Raw genomic sequence first — 17,378 nt, forward strand, 5'->3', positions numbered from 1 at the left:
CACTCAGTGGCCATGGACAGCAGAGATCTCCTGGAGGGAGGATTGGCTGTGGCAGAGAGAAAGAAACCTGCCCCATGACCAGCAGAGAACTGCCCCAGCTCTGACAGATACAGAAATAGAATACCCAGCCCTAAATCATATCTTACAACCCAGGACAATAGGGAAGGACTTTTCATTTCAATCCCTGTGGGATAATGATTCTGGAGTGGGAGGGGATCCCCCCTTGCAGCTCTGGGCTGTGTGTGGGGAGCAGGGGAGGCAGAGCTGGATGCTCAGGAGCCTGACCCTGGTGTTCTGTCCTGCTGCAGATTATTTCTCGGCATACCTCGGGGAATACAGGAACGTGCTCTCTGCCCTGGAGACCCTCAACGCTGCGGTGCTGGCAGCCATGGACAAAACCAAGCTGGTAAGGATGGCACCAGGGGAGGGCAACTGGGTGGGAAACTGGAGCTGTGGTGAGCTCAGCTGCTTCTGAGTGTGGAATTTGGGGGTTGGAGGCAGCAAAGCCCTCAAATGAAGGAGTGTCTGTGCGTGCTTGGGTTGCCTGGAGGATGGGGAGCCAAGGCCGAGGAAGGGAAGGGCAGCATCCTGGTAGCAATGGATGGTGTTTGCTGCTACCTTCCTTGAGAAAGCTGCTCGGTCAAGTACAGACAGTCACTCAATCCACGCTCTCACCACAGCTAGGTCAGTAAAAAGAGGTGCAAAGGGTCTCTGTACAGAGTTCCAGCAAGGTTTATTGTAGAGTCACACTGAAGGAATCCAGGGACAAAGGGCAGACAGTGAATGTCCTTGGTTAAATATGGGGTCTGGAGCCAATGTTTGGGGGCACGGGGGCAGCACAAAGGGCAGTGAGCTATGAGGAAAGGGCAGATTAACATAGCTGCGGGGCACCGTGGGAGAGGCCCCTCTCCACTCACCCTAAGGTGAGAGACATTCTCAAAGCCCCTGGTGAATTCTCCCAGGGCAGCATCCTAGAAGTTTTCCTAATAGGCTCCAAGGTGTTCACAGAAAAGGGTAAATCCAAAACTTTTGTGCTGTGAAGACCTTATCTGTGTTCTGGGGACATCATCCATGCTCTGGGGACATCATCCCTCCTTGCAGGGCTCTGGCAGTGCCTGTTCCAGCAGCTCCTTGCAGTGTCCTGCCCATGGACACTCTCTGGGAGCATCGCTGAGAGCCTGTCTCGAGTTCTGAGCCAGAACAAAGTGTTTCCCCCCAGCAGGGTGGCTCACAAGGTGCCCTGCAGGCTGATGGTGCTGGGGAGGGAGCCCAGCCCGGGCTGTGCTCGCAGCACCGAGGGGCAGGAGCACAGCTGCAATTCCTGCTCTCCCAGCCTGGCACAGAGCTCATTCCTGCCCCAGTGCTCGCCCCCTCCCCGCAGTTTGTGCTGATGGGAGCAGTTTGGAGGCTGCTGTTGAGGGCAGCCTCAGGTAAGGACAGTGGGGAAGGCAGCGCTGGAAGGGCCCTGCCCAGGGACCAGCAGCTCCTTCTGCACCTGAGATGTGTCACAGGGTTCAGCTGTGTGCTCGGGCTGCTGCTGAGCATGGGAAACACCCTTTCTTTGAAGCAGGTGAGGGCCATCATCTGTGTGAATGCTCCTCTGAGCTCTTGGTGAGACAGAGAAGAAAAGAGTGACCGGTCCCACACTCACCAGAGTGGTGTTTGTGCCTCTGTAGTGTCAGTCCCTCTCTGGGTTTTCCAGCCTCAGCAGTGTCTCCCATCACACCATCACAATGTACCTGTGGAAATCTCATGCCAGGAGAGGGAATCTCCTGAAAATGCATTTTCTCATTGGTTCAGGTCCCCAGCCACACTCACAGTTATTAAATACAAGTCCAGAGGGAGAGGAGGAATCCTCTCCAGAGAGCTGTGCTTTATTTCAGTTCCTTTCTGTTGTTTTTTTTGGGTAATGATGGATACAGTCATGTATTTCTTCAAAGGGCAGCACAGTCACTCTCTGCTCCACAGTATTGGTGTGAGGCATTCACTCCCTCCAAAGCTTCTGTGCCACTGGTGTTCCCTGGGAAAGAGAAGCAGGTTTTTCATGGTTTTCCCTGGGAAAGAGAAGCAGGTTTTTCCTGGTGTTCCCTGGGAAAGAGAAGCAGGTTTTTCCTGGTGTTCCCTGGGAAAGAGAAGCAGGTTTTTCCTGGTGTTCCCTGGAAAAGAGAAGCAGGTTTTTCCTGTTGAGGCAGATTTTGCTGGACTCGTTTCTCCAGCTGGTGGGTGTGCCTGGAGTGGGGGCAGTGCCGTGTTCCCAGCACTGCTCTCACCCAGGAGGGGCCTGTGCTGGTCAGGGGCTCTGAGCCCAGCCTGATGTGCCCAGGGCAGGTATTGATCCTCCTGGGATCCCTTCCCTGCACTCCCTTGCTGTGGATCCCTTCCCTCCTCCCCTGGCCTGGGCAGGAGGCAGGAGCTGTGGGATCGTGCCTGCCACTGCTGGAGGCTGCAGAGATGACAAATGCTGCATTCCTACCTGCTGGGACCTGAACGTGTTCCCACACTGTATTTCCAGAGTTGGACTCGGGCTTGAGTTGTGATGGGATTAGTGGGCTGGATTTCAGCCGAAGCCCACACCTCTAGAGCCAGGGCAGATGTGCCACATTACAGCTGCCCCCGGGCAGGACACTGCAAGGAGCTGCTGGAACAGGCACTGCCAGAGCCCTGCAAGGAGGGATGATGTCCCCAGAGCATGGATGATGTCCCCAGAGCATGGATGATGTCCCCAGAACACAGATAAGGTCTTCACAGCACAAACGTTTTGGACTTACCCTTTTCTGTGAACACCTTTGGTCCTATTAGGGAAACTTCTAGGATGTTGCCCTGGGAGAGTTCACCACAAGCTTTGAGAATTCCTCAGCTGTGTCCCAGCTGTCCCTGGCTGGCTGGCTCCTCCATCTCCTTGTCAGGAGAAACCCTGGGACAAAGTGTGGGAAGAGCAGGCTGGGTTTGTGCCGGGTACCTGCAGTTACTGCAGTGTCTGATAAAGCCCTTTTCTGACTCAGAGATGGGGCGACTGAGGTGTTTTCAAAACTTCTATTCCATTTTCAGTCTCATGAGAAAGGTGAGACAATACAGATGTTATAACTCACACCATCACAATCAGAAGCCAACTCTCTCCTAATTACAAAACACTGTAAGTGCTCCTTGGCCTCTCAGCTTTGGCTACACTTTTAAAAAAACTTATTTTATACTTATACTATACTTCATACTTATATATACACTTATTTATGTATATACTTTTCAATATGTATATGTAGTATATATTTACTATATATATACTATATATACTTTTATATGTATGCTTATATATTTAAAGTATATCCTTATATACTTTATATTTATACTATACTTATACTTTTTAAAACTCAGTTTTATTTTTCCCTCAACAATGTCTATCTTATTCTATAACATTTCTAAGGTAACATTTCTTATCTCAGTGTTTACATACAAGTATGTACTATGTGGGCCTTCTGTCAGATTTTGAGAATTTTCTAGAAATCCATTTCCCACACCGCAGGAAGCTCTGCGTGTGTGGGAGCAGCAAACCTGCTCCTGATTGTTTTTATGGATCTACAGGCCAGCAGGAGGAAAGCAAACCTTTAGGTGTTCTTATCCTTCCTCACTGGGCCGCTAGGAACATGGTGAAGAAAATGTGCCTTGTCAAGAAAAGAGGCTTTTCCCTTCACATTCTGTCATTCCCACTTATTTGTAAAATATAACTTGGTAGCTGTGCTGCAGTGTGCTAATTGCACCTTGTTTTGTGGCTGAACTTCATGTTTGCAATATAATTGTGTAGGGGTAGGAGGTGAACAGAGGAAATAGCTCAGGAAACCTCCCGATGTTCCTCACAGGGGGTCTGTATGCTAAAATCTTTCCATTCTCCAGTGTGCAAACACTGCAAGCCCTCACAGAAATACCTCTCCAAGCCAGGCAGCCTTATTGATCCTTTGACAGGAATTATGTGGCCACCCATTCCATTCTGTCCTGAGCTTAACTATCATTATAAGAAATCAATAAAACCCCTCCAAAGCAGAATTATAGCAGCTCTTGGCGACTTGGTGATTTTCAGCTGGGTAAACAGAGCTGAAATACCAGTGCACGACCAAAATTCCTTCTCTTGAGCTTGCTGAGTTATTTCCTTTGTGACTCCCAGCCACAGGGCTTTGCCATGAGCAGAAAATGCTGTGCTTGGAGAGTTTATTGAACCTCTTTGTGACCCCTGTGCAGCATCTGACGAGAGGATTTTGGGTTTTTTCCCCAAAATGAGGAGTGTGATGGGGGCCAGACTTTGGGTTCTTTCTTTCTCCTGGCACGAATTTTTCCAAATTGCTGCTGAAAGGTGGAGCAGCATTTGGAGCTCTCCTGAGGGATGGTTATTTCCATCCTGTCTCCAGCACGTTCCCCTGGGTGAGCTGTGTTTGAGGAGGCAGCTGGCGCTGTGGCCGTGTCCCCTGGGTCCCTCTGCAGCCGAGTCCCCTCCTAGCCCAGCGTGCCCTGGGCTGGCAGGGGGGTTTGGGGCTGTCACCCCACACTGCTGCCTGTGCCTGTGTGTTTGGGGTTGTTAGGACAATTAATCCACAAACACCAGAGGTTTATGTCCAAAAAGGAGACAGAGGAGTCCTTTTACTTTATTCCAATAAAGGCAGAGGCCACGGGGCATTCCCCTGGGGTCTCTCCGATTTCTGGAGGACGCAGCCTCCTTTTAATCCCAATTTCCCAGCCACATTTCCCTTCTCTCCTTCCCCATTGGCTGAGGTACTCGGGAGGTTCAGACTTCCCAGAACGCCTGATACCAGAGATTTCCCTCTAATGTATAACCCTCCCTTTTCATTTTTAATTCTTATGGAATTTAGGGTTTCCCCCATTGTTTCTTTCATCTTTCAATGTCTAATTTCATTTATCACCAAACCTAAAGTTTATTGTTAAATGTAAATATCTTTTTCCATTCACCAATCAGTGGAATCCTTCTCATAGTTTCTTTTTTCTCTCAGTGCTGGTTTTATCTACCAGCAAACCCACAGCTTGTTTGGAAAGACTAATCCACTGTTCCTCTCAGGGTGTAGGGACTGGCCTGGGTGAGCTCTGGGGCTCAGGGCAGGTGGAATGTGGTGTTGGTGAAAGCACCTCTGCCCCTGCCATGAAACTCTGTCCATGTGGGATGTGAGGCTTAGGGCATTCAGGGTGGAAGCTGAGGATGGGGAGTGCTGGGAGGCAGGGTTGCTGCTTCTCCCAGAGCCTGGCCCTGGGAAGGTGTCAGATTATGCCTTTTCTGACCCAGAGATGGGGCAACTGAGAGGTGTTTTAAGAACTTTTACTCTATTTTTAACAATACAATTACAATATTCTACTTTATTGTTAAAGTTTTTTACTGAGTTTCAGTGCAAAAAAACCCCCATAATTAAATGTTAATTCCCCATCATTCTATATACAGAAACTCAAGTTTGTAGTACAATTGTACTACCCCAGAACCCCCAAAAATAAAATTACTAACCTAAGTAAATTCCCACAGGAAGGGGAGTGATGTGATTGGGGAGAAGCCTCCAAGCCCCAGGCCAGGGGAAGTGTTTGTGTGCCCGGGCTGTGGAAGGACACCTCCGAGATGGGAGCACACCTCCTTGTGCTGATGCTGGGGGAAGGGCCCTGGGTGGTGCCAGAGGCGTGACAGGGCTTGGATTTGGATTTTGGGCAGTGAAACTGATGCCTTGGGAAGGCTGACCTAGAACAGGGGCTGGACAGAGCTAAAGAATAAAGCAGGGATTTATTAAAAGCCCTCAATGGACACACCTTGTGCAGCACAAGAGCCCAGCCAGGGCTGCACCCAAGATGAACCAAAATGGTCCCAAAATGCACGAGCGCTCCCGGGGTCTCTCCCTTGGATCAGTTCTGCTCCATTTGCCCCTTGCAGCTCATTGTCCCATTCCAGCTTTAGCCCAGGCACTCCCATCCTGCTTGTTTGTCTCTCTCCAGCCCACGCTGTTTGTGCTCCTGGGCTGAGATTTGGATCATTTGTCCTTGGTGCCCAGCTGGAGCAGGAATTGTTTTGTCTCCCTGCTCTGTGCAGAGAGCTCACCATCCCATAATGTGAAGCTCAGAATTACACACTAAAGCAGCACAGGATCTGAAAAGTATAAAAGCTAAAACCTGAGGCATCAAAACAGACTGTGCAGGGCTATGAGGTGGGGGAATAATGTTCCTGCTGTGCCCCTGGGAATGACTCCCTCCAGGTGTGTCCTGAGGAGGCTGGGGTGTCTTTGTTCCCCTTCCAGCAGGGAATGGGTCCGGGCTGGCAGGAGCTGGGCAGGCACAGAGAGGCAGTGCTGGCAGGGCTTTCAGTGCCTGCACACCCTGGGATGAGGAGGGGAGGGGTGGGCAGGGATCCCCAGCCCTGGCCTCTCCATTTTTGGGGCTGTAGGCACAGAAGACTTTGTGGGAACATGTGGGATGCTTGGCTGGGAAAGGCTGGAGATGCAGAGCTGGAACTCGGTTTGCTGTGGCTCCATCTTGTCAGTGTTGCTGCCATCCTCTCTGAGGCAGGAAAACGAGATTCATTTTCCAGCAGGGATGAAACCTCCATCCCCTGGCCCCTGGTGCTGGGGGGAGGGGCTGTGACCATTCTTTGCTGACTCCAGCACGAGCCCAGAGCTTGGGGGATGAGCATCCATCCTCTCCACTCTGTCCACTGCCCTTCCCTTCCCTTCCCATCCAGCCACAGCTGTGCCCAGTCAGACACAGCTCCTGGACTGGCACAGAGCAACCAGAGAGCCACGAGGGGCTCAGAACCCTCCCTGCTGCTCCCTTTCTTTGACACCAGCAGTGGAAGGGTTACAAAGACATCCTTCTGTGGAGAGCTTCTGGAATTCCAGATCCTCAGTGTGCTGGAGAGAAACGCAGCAGGAATTGGAAATATTTGACCCCAGTAATGGGGTGGCATTGCTGGACATTATTTTGGACACGGTTCATGGAGTCTGGAGGGGGTGAGGGCAGCTCTGGGTGCTGCAGCCTTGGGGTCACACGAGGACACCACGGGGAAGGCAGGGATGCTGCTCCAGCCTTGTCTTGTCAAGGAAAGGGGTGGACCTCTCCTGGTGGATGCTCCTGGGAAGCAACCAGCCCTCCTGCATCACGTGGAGGCTCCTTCCTCGCCCTCCCGCTGCTGCTCCCGTCTCTCGCAGGGCTCACGGTGACATCCTGTGGTTTCTGTGTCCCTTGAGGAGCTGGCACGGGGCTGGCCATGGGGACAGCAGGCTGCTGTGACAGCTGGGCTATGCTCCCCAGCTGCTTCCTTCGCAACCTCTGATCCCTTTCTAATATCTGCCCAGCTGAGTCAGTTCAGCCAGGCAGCAGCAAAGCCAGGTGAGGAAATGCCTGCTCAGGGAGCTGAATCGGCTCCCTGAAGCACCAAACGACCTTTAGAGCAAAATTAAAGGAGTGAAAGCAGTTCCCTGGATTTCAGCTCATCTTCCTGAGCCAGTGCTGACCCGTTCCAGTGCCGGGGTGAGGAATCACCTCCTGCAGTAAGTGGCTGCAGTGCAGGTGCTGTGTGGACCTTGCCCTGCTCAGCTCCTTCCTCCCACACCTGTGGCTCCCCTTGGGGGTCCTGCAGTGCTGACAGCTGGAGAATGTCCCTTCCTCATGCTGGCAGCTGCATTTCCAGTTGGGAAGTGCAGCCTGAAGCATTAGGATTGCCTGAATGTACCCAGACCAGGCAGTCAGCGTGGCCTGGATCCCCAGCATGAGCCCCAGTTGTTTTCCAGCCCGATGTGAAACACCTGTGTTAGATAGGAAATGACCTGGAATGTCAGTGGAAAGCACTTTTTGTTTCTTTTGGGGCACTTTAATTCACTTTGTGCCCCTGCAGCAGCTCAGGAGCCACTCGGGCACCGCAGGACAGTGACACAGGGGATGGCTGCCGCCTCTCTACTGGAATTTCCTGTGTACATACTGGGCCCCGTGCTCCTGGTAGTCGCCCTTTGTCATCCACGTGTGCTGGAAGGACGTGAGCGAGGCTGCCATGGAGCCCCCAGCCCAGGCTGCCGTGCCCCTCCGAGGGTTCGCCAGCACCTCGACGTGGACACCTGCTCCTTGGAAAAGGAGGTTCAGCTCCAAGCACATCCTCTCGGGAAAGCCAGGGAACATGGAGGAGCCGCCTGAGAGCACGATGTTGCCCAGCACATGTCTCCTGGCCGGCTCGGGCAGGGTGTGCAGGCTCTGCGCGGCCAGGCGGTGCAGCCCGGGGCAGCTGAGCTGCAGCAGCTCGGGCCGGAACAGCGGCTCCGGGCAGCAGAAGCGCTCCTTGCCCAGCGTGATCCAGCGCCCGTCGGGGGTCTGGAATCTGGCCGGGGGGTGGGAGCCTTTCTCCTGGAGGTCTCCCTCGTAGTCCAAGGACACGTAGCAGCATTGCTCCTTCAGCTGGGTCAGCACCTTCTTGGTCAGGGCCTGCAGCGCCGCGGGCTCCGCGGGGCCCTGCAGCAGCAGCCGCTGCAGGTGCCTGGACAGGTGGTCCCCGGCCACCCCCAGGCAGCGGGTGCCCTCCCTCAGGGTCTGGCCCCCCCAGACGGAGGTGACGTGGGACGCCGCTGCCCCGGCCTCCACGGCCAGCCCGGTGACCCTGCCGTGGGCGCAGAGCGACAGGAACCCGCTGTTGGCCAGGTGCAGGCCGGGCACCCCGAAGCTCTCGAACAGCACCTCGGCCGCCTTCGCCCTGTCGGTGGCGGGGCAGGACGGGGACTCGGCCAGGAGCACCGGGTGCTCCTCTGGGGACACTTTGAGGCAGCAGCAGAGCAGGTGGCTCCACAGGGTTTTCATGCCGTCCCAGTCCTCAACGAGGCCGTGCTTGAGCGGGCGGCACCGCGGGGCTGCGGCCGAGCATCGCAGGCTCTCCGTGCCAGGGCAGGGCTGCCAGGCGTCCCGCGGGGTGCCCACGCTGCAGGGGGGCAGCAGCAGCGTCCTCAGCACGCACTGGGGCTGCTCCTGGCCCGCAAAGCCCCCGCGGGTGAAGCGGCTGCCGCTGTCGATGACCACCGCGGGCTTCAGCATGGCTGGCGCTCCACAGGGATGCCGGGCACGGAGGAAGAGCCTGCAGTGGGACAGGAGGGGTCTGGTGAGGGCAAACCAGGCTCAGGTGCCTGCTCTGCAAGGGGGACGGCAGCATCTGCTCTAGAAGTGTCTGGGTATGTCCCTCCTGGCTCCTCGCTCCCTGTCTCGCTGAGCATCCCTCCTTGGGTACCTTGTCTCCATCCCCTGAGGTTTTCCATCAAGGACAGAATTTCAGGTGGTTTTAAGGAAGCAAGTGAACGCTGGACAGGAAAGTTGAGTGGTTGGACCAAATCCTGGGCTGGATCTGAAGGAGAGGGGCCAGAAGGTCAAAGGAGGTGAGCCTTCTTGTAAACTTTGCTCTTGTGAGACCCCATTTGGAATATTGTGCACAGTTCTGGTGTCCCCAGCATAAGAAGGACATGGAACTGTTGGAGCAAGTCCAGAGGAGGCCACGGAGTTGCTGAGGGCACTGGAGCACCTCCCCTCTGGAGACAGGCTGGGAGAGCTGGGGCTGTTCAACGTGGAGAAGAGAAGGTTGTGTGGAGACCTCCCAGCACCTTCCCAGAGTGTGAAGGGGCTACAGGGAAGCAGGAGAGGACTCTTTGTCAGGAACTGTGGTGACAGGACAAGGGGGAACAGGATCAAACTGAAAGAGGGGAAATTTAGGTTGGATATTAAATGCAAGAAATTCTTTACTGTGACGTTGAGGAGGCCCTGGGACAGACTTCCCAGAGCAGCTGTGACTGCCCCTGGATCCCTGGCAGTGTCCAAGGCCAGGTTGGAGCACCCTGGGACAGTGGAAAGTGTCTCTGCCCATGGCAGGGGGGATTGGAACTGGATGATCCCTGAGGCCCATTCCAATCCCTTAACATCCTATCATTCTATAAATGCTGCTGCCAGCAGAGCCCATAGCACACGGAGAGGAGCTGAGAGGATCTGTGATCCCAGCTGGCAGACAAAGGAAGGAGTTTGGGGTGCCTCTGTGTGTGTCCAGGCTCTTCCCTGGCTCTCTGTGCCTCCCAGACCTGCTCCTGCGGCATGGTGTGCCTCTTGACCCGTTCTTTGGGCACTCTCCAGGCCAGGTGACCCCTTTGTTCTCCCCAGAGCTTCTCACATGCCCCTCTGGATGCACTTTTACACCCGCAGTGTAAGCACCCGTCAGAAATTCATCAGGGAATGTCTCATGGAAGCAGACAGGCTGGCCCTGTTTCCCGGGGCAGGGAGGGCACCAAGATACCAGGGGTATCTGGGCCTGCCAGGGGTAGGGGGGTCCCTGGAGGAGCTGCCAGCAGCCAGGGGGCCACCACAGGCTGCCAGCCTTGTCCCCAAGCCCTGCAGTGAGCAGAGCAGTGTGTGAGCAGGAGGCACAGGGGATGCTGTGCCAGCCCCGGGGCCCTCCCTGGGGCTGGGGGCCGTCCCTGAGAGTGACCTTGACCGTGTGGCTTGTGTCCATGTGCCCTCCTGTGCGGCTCCTGGAGCTGGGGTGCTGGGCCAGGGCTGGCAGTGCCGGGCTGTGGCTGCTGGGCAGGAGTGCCCATGGAACCGTGGCTGCGTGCCCTGTTGTGATCTCACGCCAATGCACCCCGGGGGTTCTTCTGCCCCACAGTGACATTTCTGCCCTCGAGTGGCACTTGTGGTGATAATTAAAATTTGAAACCCACCCCGTTTGGTTTATTTAAAGGACAGCCCCTTCCAGGTGTGGCTCTGCTGCCTCTGCACAGAGGCAGGTCTGACAGATCCTGTCCCCTCTCCCCTCTGCCCCAGAGGTACGAGACAGCCTCGAAGATGGAGCAGTTCCTGACGAGGTTCCTGCTGCGGGAAACCATGCACCAGCTGCAGTCCCTGCAGGCGTCCCTCGAGTGCGCCGTGGACACCGTGGAGGAGCAGGCGGGACGGGAGAGGTACCGGGAGGGACGGGGGAGGTACCGGGAGGGACGGGGGAGGTACCGGGGTGGGATGGGAGAGGTACTGGGTGGGACACAGGAGTTACTGGGGTGGGATGGGAGAGGTACCGGGGTGGGATGGGAGAGGTACCAGGGTGGGACAGCAGAGGTACCGGGCGGGACGTGCCCAGCCCCTGTCCCCAGCCCTGCTCCTCACTGGGAGGGACAGCCAGGAGCCCTTTCCCAGCCCAGTGCTGAGCTGACACCTCTAGGAATGACTTCAGCCTCTCCTTTTGCATTTTTTTTTTGTTTTAAATTCCAGAAAGGAGATCAAGAAAACGGAGACTTCAGTTGGGCTGAGGTCAGGGCGGCGGTGTGGGCGCAGGGGACAGAAGAATGTCCGTCTGTCCCCAACAGACCCCTACTCTGGGATGCTGACAACAGGTACCTGCTGTTCCTCAGGTTCTTTGTGTCCTGCTGGAGCCTGGAGGGGGTGTGGGACCAGCACACAATCACAGTAAGGTGGGAAAAGATCTCCCAGATCAAGTCCAACCGTTCCCCCAGCACTGCCAAGGCCACCTGTAACCCATGTCCCCAAGTGCCACCTCTCCAGCAGCCCTGGGCAGTGAGGGCTCCTCCAGGATGGAGCCTGGAGCATCTCGCCCGGATGCCAGCTGGAGCTCCTGGGAGATGTTGTATCTCCTGGGCGGTAGAAAAAAAAAGTCAAGTTTTTTGGATTAAATGAGAGATTTAGAAGATTTTGTGGGGTTTGGGTCTTGAGCAAGCTTTGGCCATGACAAAGCTGAGCTTTTTTTGCGTGACACCTCTGTGTCCTTTGCCTTGCAGGTGTTTGTGTCGAGGACAACAGCCAGTGGATGGCTCAGATCAACAGGCTCCAGCAGCTCATCGAGAAGCTGGAGTGCAAGGTGTGTGCCCAGGGGGTGCTGGGGCTGCCCCACTCCTGGGCACAGCCACGGCAGTGCTGGGACCCCCCTCCCGTGCCAGCAGCCCCCCGTGTCAGCCCTGGCATTGTCACAGAGCTGCACTGGCCCCAGCCCTGCATCCCCTTTCCCCAGCTCTGCTGACCCTGTCCTGGCTTCCCCGGGGGGCTGAGGAGTCCATCAGCCCCCTCTGACCCCACAGGTGTGCAGGGCACAGCCCTGCCCCCCCCAAGTGCCACAGGGAGTGTCCCTGGGCTGTCCCCGGCTTGGTGCCGCTCCTGCTGCAGAGCTCTCCCGGTAACTCTGGTTTCATCCAGTAATTCTGGGTTATCCCGGTAACTCTGGTTTTATCCAGTAACCCTGGTTTATCCTGGTAACTCTGGTTTTATCCAGTAACTCTGGTTTATCCTGGTAACTCTGGTTTCATCCAGTAACTCTGGTTTCATCCATTAACTCTGGTTTTATCCAGTAACTCTGGTTTTATCCAGTAACTCTGGTTTTATCCAGTAGCTCTGGTTTATCCTGGTAACTCTGGTTTCATCCAGTAACTCTGGTTTATCCAGTAACTCTGGTTTTATCCAGTAACTCTGGTTTCATCCAGTAACTCTGGTTTTATCCAGTAACTCTGGTTTCATCCAGTAACTATGGTTTTATCCAGTAACTCTGGTTTCATCCAGTAACTCTGGTTTTATCCAGTAACTCTGGTTTCATCCATTAACTCTGGTTTTATCCAGTAACTCTGCTTTATCCTGGTAACTCTGGTTTCATCCAGTAACTCTGGTTTTTCCCGGTGCTAACGCAGAGCCCGCGCCTGGAGCCGCTGAAGGAGGAAGACATGTGCAAGGGACAGGATGCAGTAAGTGCCTGTCCCTGTGTCCCTGTCCCTGTCCCCATGGTTGCAGTGACCCCTCTCACGCGCTGCCCCTGTGCCAGCACAGCTCTGCTGTGAGCCGCTGATGGAGCAGCTGGGATCCCGGGCTGGGACCATCCAGGGGACAAATGCGGGTCCCTCGTGTCCCTGCCAGCCCCGGGCAGTGCCCACTGCCAGCCCAGAGGAAGGGAACCCTCTGCTTGTGAGAGCCCAAACCCCCAGGGGTGCCCGCAGAGCCAGCTGGGGGGGTCCCCAAGCCCCTTTCTGTGGGGATCTGCAGCGGGACCCCCGCGGGGCATGGAGCATCTCCTGCTGCTGCGGTCCCTGCGAGGACAGCCTGTCCAGGTGGGGAACGGCCGCTTTGTGTCCCCGCTGTCCCCAGCACGGTGGTGGCAGCCCCACTGCGGTGGCGCAGGATGGCACCCAAAGGTGGGCGGGGGGCAGGAGGGGACAGTCCCTGACACCGTGCTGTCCCTCGGCAGCACATCCTGGTGGCCAAGAGGCAGATCTCGGTGGCCACGAGCGGCATCGAGGAGTTCCGGCAGGCGTTCCGCTGCTACACCGAGGGCACGGCCGGGCACAGCAGCTGCCTGCAGTGAGTGCGGCGCTTGTTTGGGGGGGTTCGGGGGTGGCTCCCCCAGAAATGCGGCTTTCAGCGCCCTTGGGGGACACGAGGGTTTGTGTGGGGGGGTTTTGTGCGCAGGGCAGGGCTGGGCTCACCCCTGGCAGGCAGTGTGCCCCCAGTACCATCCCATCTGCTGCAGGCATTCCCAGTAAGAACCAGTGGCGAGGAGTGGGGGGTTTGTGCCGGCAGGAGTGGCTGTGCCCTGTTCCTGTGGGCGAATGCACGAGCTCCTCCAGCTCCGAAGGACTCAAAAGCAATGGGAAGGTCAAGGGCAGGGCTCCTGCAGAGCTCTGATTGATGGAGAGCCTGTGGGAAGCTGCCACGAGCACCTGAAGCAGCCCCAGGGTGAGGCCAAGGCTGCCCCAGAGCCCTGCTGTGCCTGCAGGCCCAGGGCAGTGCCAGCCTGGCCCTGATGGCACAGCTGCTCCCTTCCCCTCTCCCACGGGACACTCCAGCAGGGAACGTTCCTGCTGTTCCCGTTTCAAGTGTCCTTTCTCAGCTCTTCACTTTCAACAGCACAAATTCACATTTTCAGTCCAAACAAAAGGAAGATGCTCGCTGTGACACGTGCTGTGGAGAGAAGGGGAGGCTTTTTCTTTGGAACTGATGGGATTTTTTGTCATCAGGGCTATTTGTGGAGGCAGCGGGGTGGCCTTGCGTGGGCTGGCTCTCCACGTGAGCCAAAAGCTGGAGCTGAGCCTGGGGACACTCCGTGGGGCTGGGTCCCTCCAGGGATCACAGAGCCCCGTGTGGGAGCAGGGCACACAGCCCCAGAGCTGCTGGGTGACACGCTGTGCTGTCCCCCCGGGGCTTGGCCCCCTCCAGCAGCTGCAGCAAAGGCTTGGCCTCAGCTGGGATTGCTGCTGCTGCAGCCCAGCGCAGCTGCTTCCCCTGGCCCTGCACCCCCAGCACTGCCCTGACCCCGGGCTGCTCCCCACGCCCAGCCCCAGCCTCTCCTGGGCACGAGGGAATGTGGGAATTACCACTCTGGGGGCAGAGAGCTGGGGGTTTGTGCTGTCAGCTCAGCTCCAGCCCCCGTGCCTCAGTTTCCCCCCATGTGAAGGGTGACCCCCACCTACTCCAAGGGGCTGGCAGAGCTGTGTCAGTGCTGGGGAGGAGTAAGGAATAAAACAGAACGTGCTGGATCCTGGGCAGCAGCAAAGACCAGGGAGAGAGCTGTAAAGCTCCTCTGCCACCTGGACGAGGGAGCTACGGAGCAGGATTTGGGTTTGGGATCTCCTGGAGCTCTGAATGCTCCCAAACTGTGCTTTGGGAGCCTCGTGGGGAGGCTGCTGTGCACAGCAGCGCCCTGCTGCCCCAGGCTGCTGGGGCACACGTGGCCATGCCATGCCAGGCTTATGCAGGGCCGTGCCAGGCTCATGCAGGGCCATGCCAGGCTCATGCAGGGCCGTGCCAGGCTCATGCAGGGCTGTACCAGGCTCATGCAGGGCCATGCCAGGCTCGTGCAGGGCCATGCCAGGCTCGTGCAGGGCCGTGCCAGGCTGCCCAGCCCGGCTCAGGGTCACTCTGTCCCCACAGTGTCTCTGCCTGCAAGCTGACGGACGAGGCCTGCTTCATCCTGTACGAGTTCTGGCAGGACGTGACCTCGTGGAGAAGGTGGGACAGTGCCCGTGTCGGGGCTGGGGGGTCAAAGGGGGTGCCCACTGCTCCCTTCCCATGCCCAGCCCGTCCCCCTGCCCTGCCCTGTGTGCCCCGGGCAGCTGCAGCTCACAGGGGTGAACACCCCGATCAAGGATTTGGGGAGCAGGGCAGGAGCAGGGGCTGGTGCTGGGGGTGCAGAAGCTGCCCTGTCCCTGTGTGTGGGCACAGGGCCCTGGCACCACGTCCCCCTGACCCTGCACCCTGTTTGACAGCCACTTGCAGTCCAGCTGCAGCAAGGCTTTCCAGCAGTCCATCCTCAGCTTGCTGGAGTCCCCGGAGCTGCTGACCACCATGCTCTTCCCAGGTGAGGCTGCCTCAGTCCTGCTCTGGGTGTGCTGCAGGGGCAGGAGCAGGGCAGGGGCCGGCACTGTGGCTCCCTTCAGAGCACAAAATCGGTTTGGGGTGACCTAAATGAGGTTTTTCAAGCCTCGGGTGAGACCCGTTGTCCCCAGCAGGTGTGGCTGTGTGAGCTGGGGTCTGTCCCCTGCCCAAGGGTGGGGACAGCCAGGAGCAGGGACACTGCTCGGGTAGCAGATAAGCTGAGTCCTGGCCCAAATACCCCTGGTGGCTCATTTTGTGTTTCCCCTGAGCCCTGAACCTGCTCTGCAAAGCGCTGGTGCTCCCAGCTCAGTGCCAGGGGTTCCAGCCCAGTGCAGGGGCAGGGGGAGGCCAGCACAGGGAGCGTGCACATTCCCAGGGCACCCATGGAAGTGGGACCAGCTGTGGGGACTGGGAACCAAATTCAGCCCCAGTTTGCTTTCAGGAATCACTTCAGGGTCTTGTAAAATATTAGTCCATAAACCATGGATTAATTTGGACTGAACCCTGCTGCTCCTGAGCTGCCAGTGCCACTGACCACATTCCCAGTGCTCTCCTGCAGAAACTGCCACAGTTCCAGGGGCTCACCCCTCTCCAGGCTCCCTGCCCGGGGTGGGTGTGGGTGCTTTAGAGCCAGGGACCTGCAGGGTCAGGTCCCCGATCTCTGCCACCCCAAATCCCCGTTCCCAGTTTCGCAGTGCCCTCAGCTCCCTGCTTTCCCTCTCTTCCCAGCTTCCTGGTGGATCATGAACAACAACTGACCCGGGGCAGCGTCTGCAGGACACCATCAGCATGCGGGAGGACGCGGAGCCCTGGGCACGGCCTCTGTCGCCTTTGTCACCTCCCTGTCCCTCCCTTCCCTCCTGTGGCCAGCGGGGGCTGCCTGCCCCAGGCCCTGCCAGTGTTTTGCTCCTTTGCTCTTTTCATGTTAATTTATTTATTTCTCCTGCTCCTAAGCCAGTGTCCGAGCTGCCTGGGGGGCTGTGGGTGGGGTGGCAGCCCGGCCCCCGGGGAGCACTGGGCTGGTGCTGCATTCCGGGAGCCTCAGTCCCTCTTGCACTCAGCTCCTCTTCCTCCTGGCTCCGAGGCTGCCCAGGGATGGGCAGGGGGACACGGCCCTGGCCAGCGGTGACATCCTGCCCAGGGAGCCAGGTGGCCTGATATGGATTGTCAAGAGTGTTTTATAGGGGAAAAAAATATTTCATGAAGTACTTCTGGCAAGGCGTACCCGATCATGCCCTGCCACGCTGGCAGCATGTGGCTTTGAGCCTGGCTTTGTGCCCAGCAGCTGTGCCCACGGCTGAGCCTGTCCCCAGCACATCCCACTGCCAGGGAAGGCCACAGTGGCTCCAGTCTCTGCTGCTGCCTCAGTTCCCATAACCCAGCCTTGGCACGGGGCAGTGGTGCCAGAAGCTGGAGCTGAGGCAGCGGGGAGGGGTCTGGGGTGGGGGCACTCAGTGAGGGGGAAGGCTGGAGCAGATCCCACCCGCTCCAGGGTGGCACTGGGGGTTTCCTTGGTGGTGCTGCAGCAGCAGATCCTCTGCTGAGCTGGGAAAAACGCATTGTCACAGCCAGTGTGGGGGGAGTGGGAGGGCACAGGGGGCAGGAGGGCCACCAGCCACCCTGCTGGCCTGGAGAACACCATCCTTGTGCCCCTGCCTGTCCTCAGCACCAGTGTGGCTCCAGGGGTGGCTGCACCCCCACTCTTCACTCACCCAGGACCTGCTACCACGTCCAACCTCTTCTCCCAGTCCCTGTGGGTGCTGCTCCACCAGAACCATTCATTGGAGTTTTTCTGCCCCAGTCCCTGCAGGCAGGAGAAGCTGTGCCCGAAGGGGCAGTGGGTGCAGCTCCCTCCTGGGGACCCCCCTGCACTGTGCTGGGCGGCTCTGACACAGCGTCACCGCTGGCCCCAGGGGGTGACAGCACGGCAGGGCTCTGGCCTTTAGGGTGCTCGCTGTGCTCCAGCAGAAGCTGCCCGGGTTCGGGTGCCAGGGGCTGAGCTGCTGCTGGCAGGAGCAAGCTGCAGAGAAGGGAAGCTC

At 57.3% G+C, this 17,378-nt stretch overlaps 2 protein-coding genes across 2 annotated transcripts in view; one reads left to right on the forward strand and one right to left on the reverse strand.

Moving 5' to 3' along the window:
* NECAB3 (N-terminal EF-hand calcium binding protein 3) overlaps window positions 1-16,760 on the forward strand; it is a 29,472-nt gene extending 12,712 nt beyond the window's left edge. The window contains exons 5-13 of the mRNA XM_038159331.1: window positions 309-406; window positions 10,801-10,937; window positions 11,242-11,363; window positions 11,766-11,845; window positions 12,663-12,716; window positions 13,214-13,326; window positions 14,896-14,973; window positions 15,231-15,322; window positions 16,069-16,760. Coding sequence (XP_038015259.1) covers window positions 309-406; window positions 10,801-10,937; window positions 11,242-11,363; window positions 11,766-11,845; window positions 12,663-12,716; window positions 13,214-13,326; window positions 14,896-14,973; window positions 15,231-15,322; window positions 16,069-16,097 — 803 coding nt within the window. The 3' untranslated portion in view covers window positions 16,098-16,760. The remainder of the gene's footprint in view (window positions 1-308; window positions 407-10,800; window positions 10,938-11,241; window positions 11,364-11,765; window positions 11,846-12,662; window positions 12,717-13,213; window positions 13,327-14,895; window positions 14,974-15,230; window positions 15,323-16,068) is intronic.
* ACTL10 (actin like 10) lies at window positions 7,811-9,631 on the reverse strand. Its single transcript, XM_038159330.1, has one exon. It carries the CDS (start codon window positions 9,034-9,036, stop codon window positions 7,918-7,920), a length of 1,119 nt encoding a protein of 372 aa, XP_038015258.1. The 5' UTR covers window positions 9,037-9,631; the 3' UTR covers window positions 7,811-7,917.
* Window positions 16,761-17,378: the final 618 nt, after the last annotated feature.

This window comes from Motacilla alba, chromosome 20 (assembly GCF_015832195.1).
Source record: "Motacilla alba alba isolate MOTALB_02 chromosome 20, Motacilla_alba_V1.0_pri, whole genome shotgun sequence".
Classification (NCBI taxonomy): domain Eukaryota; kingdom Metazoa; phylum Chordata; class Aves; order Passeriformes; family Motacillidae; genus Motacilla; species Motacilla alba.

Excerpts from the sequence above, each read along its gene's own strand:
- ACTL10 (XM_038159330.1), bottom strand. The coding sequence starts at position 9,036 with ATGCTGAAGCCCGCGGTGGTCATCGACAGCGGCAGCCGCTTCACCCGC.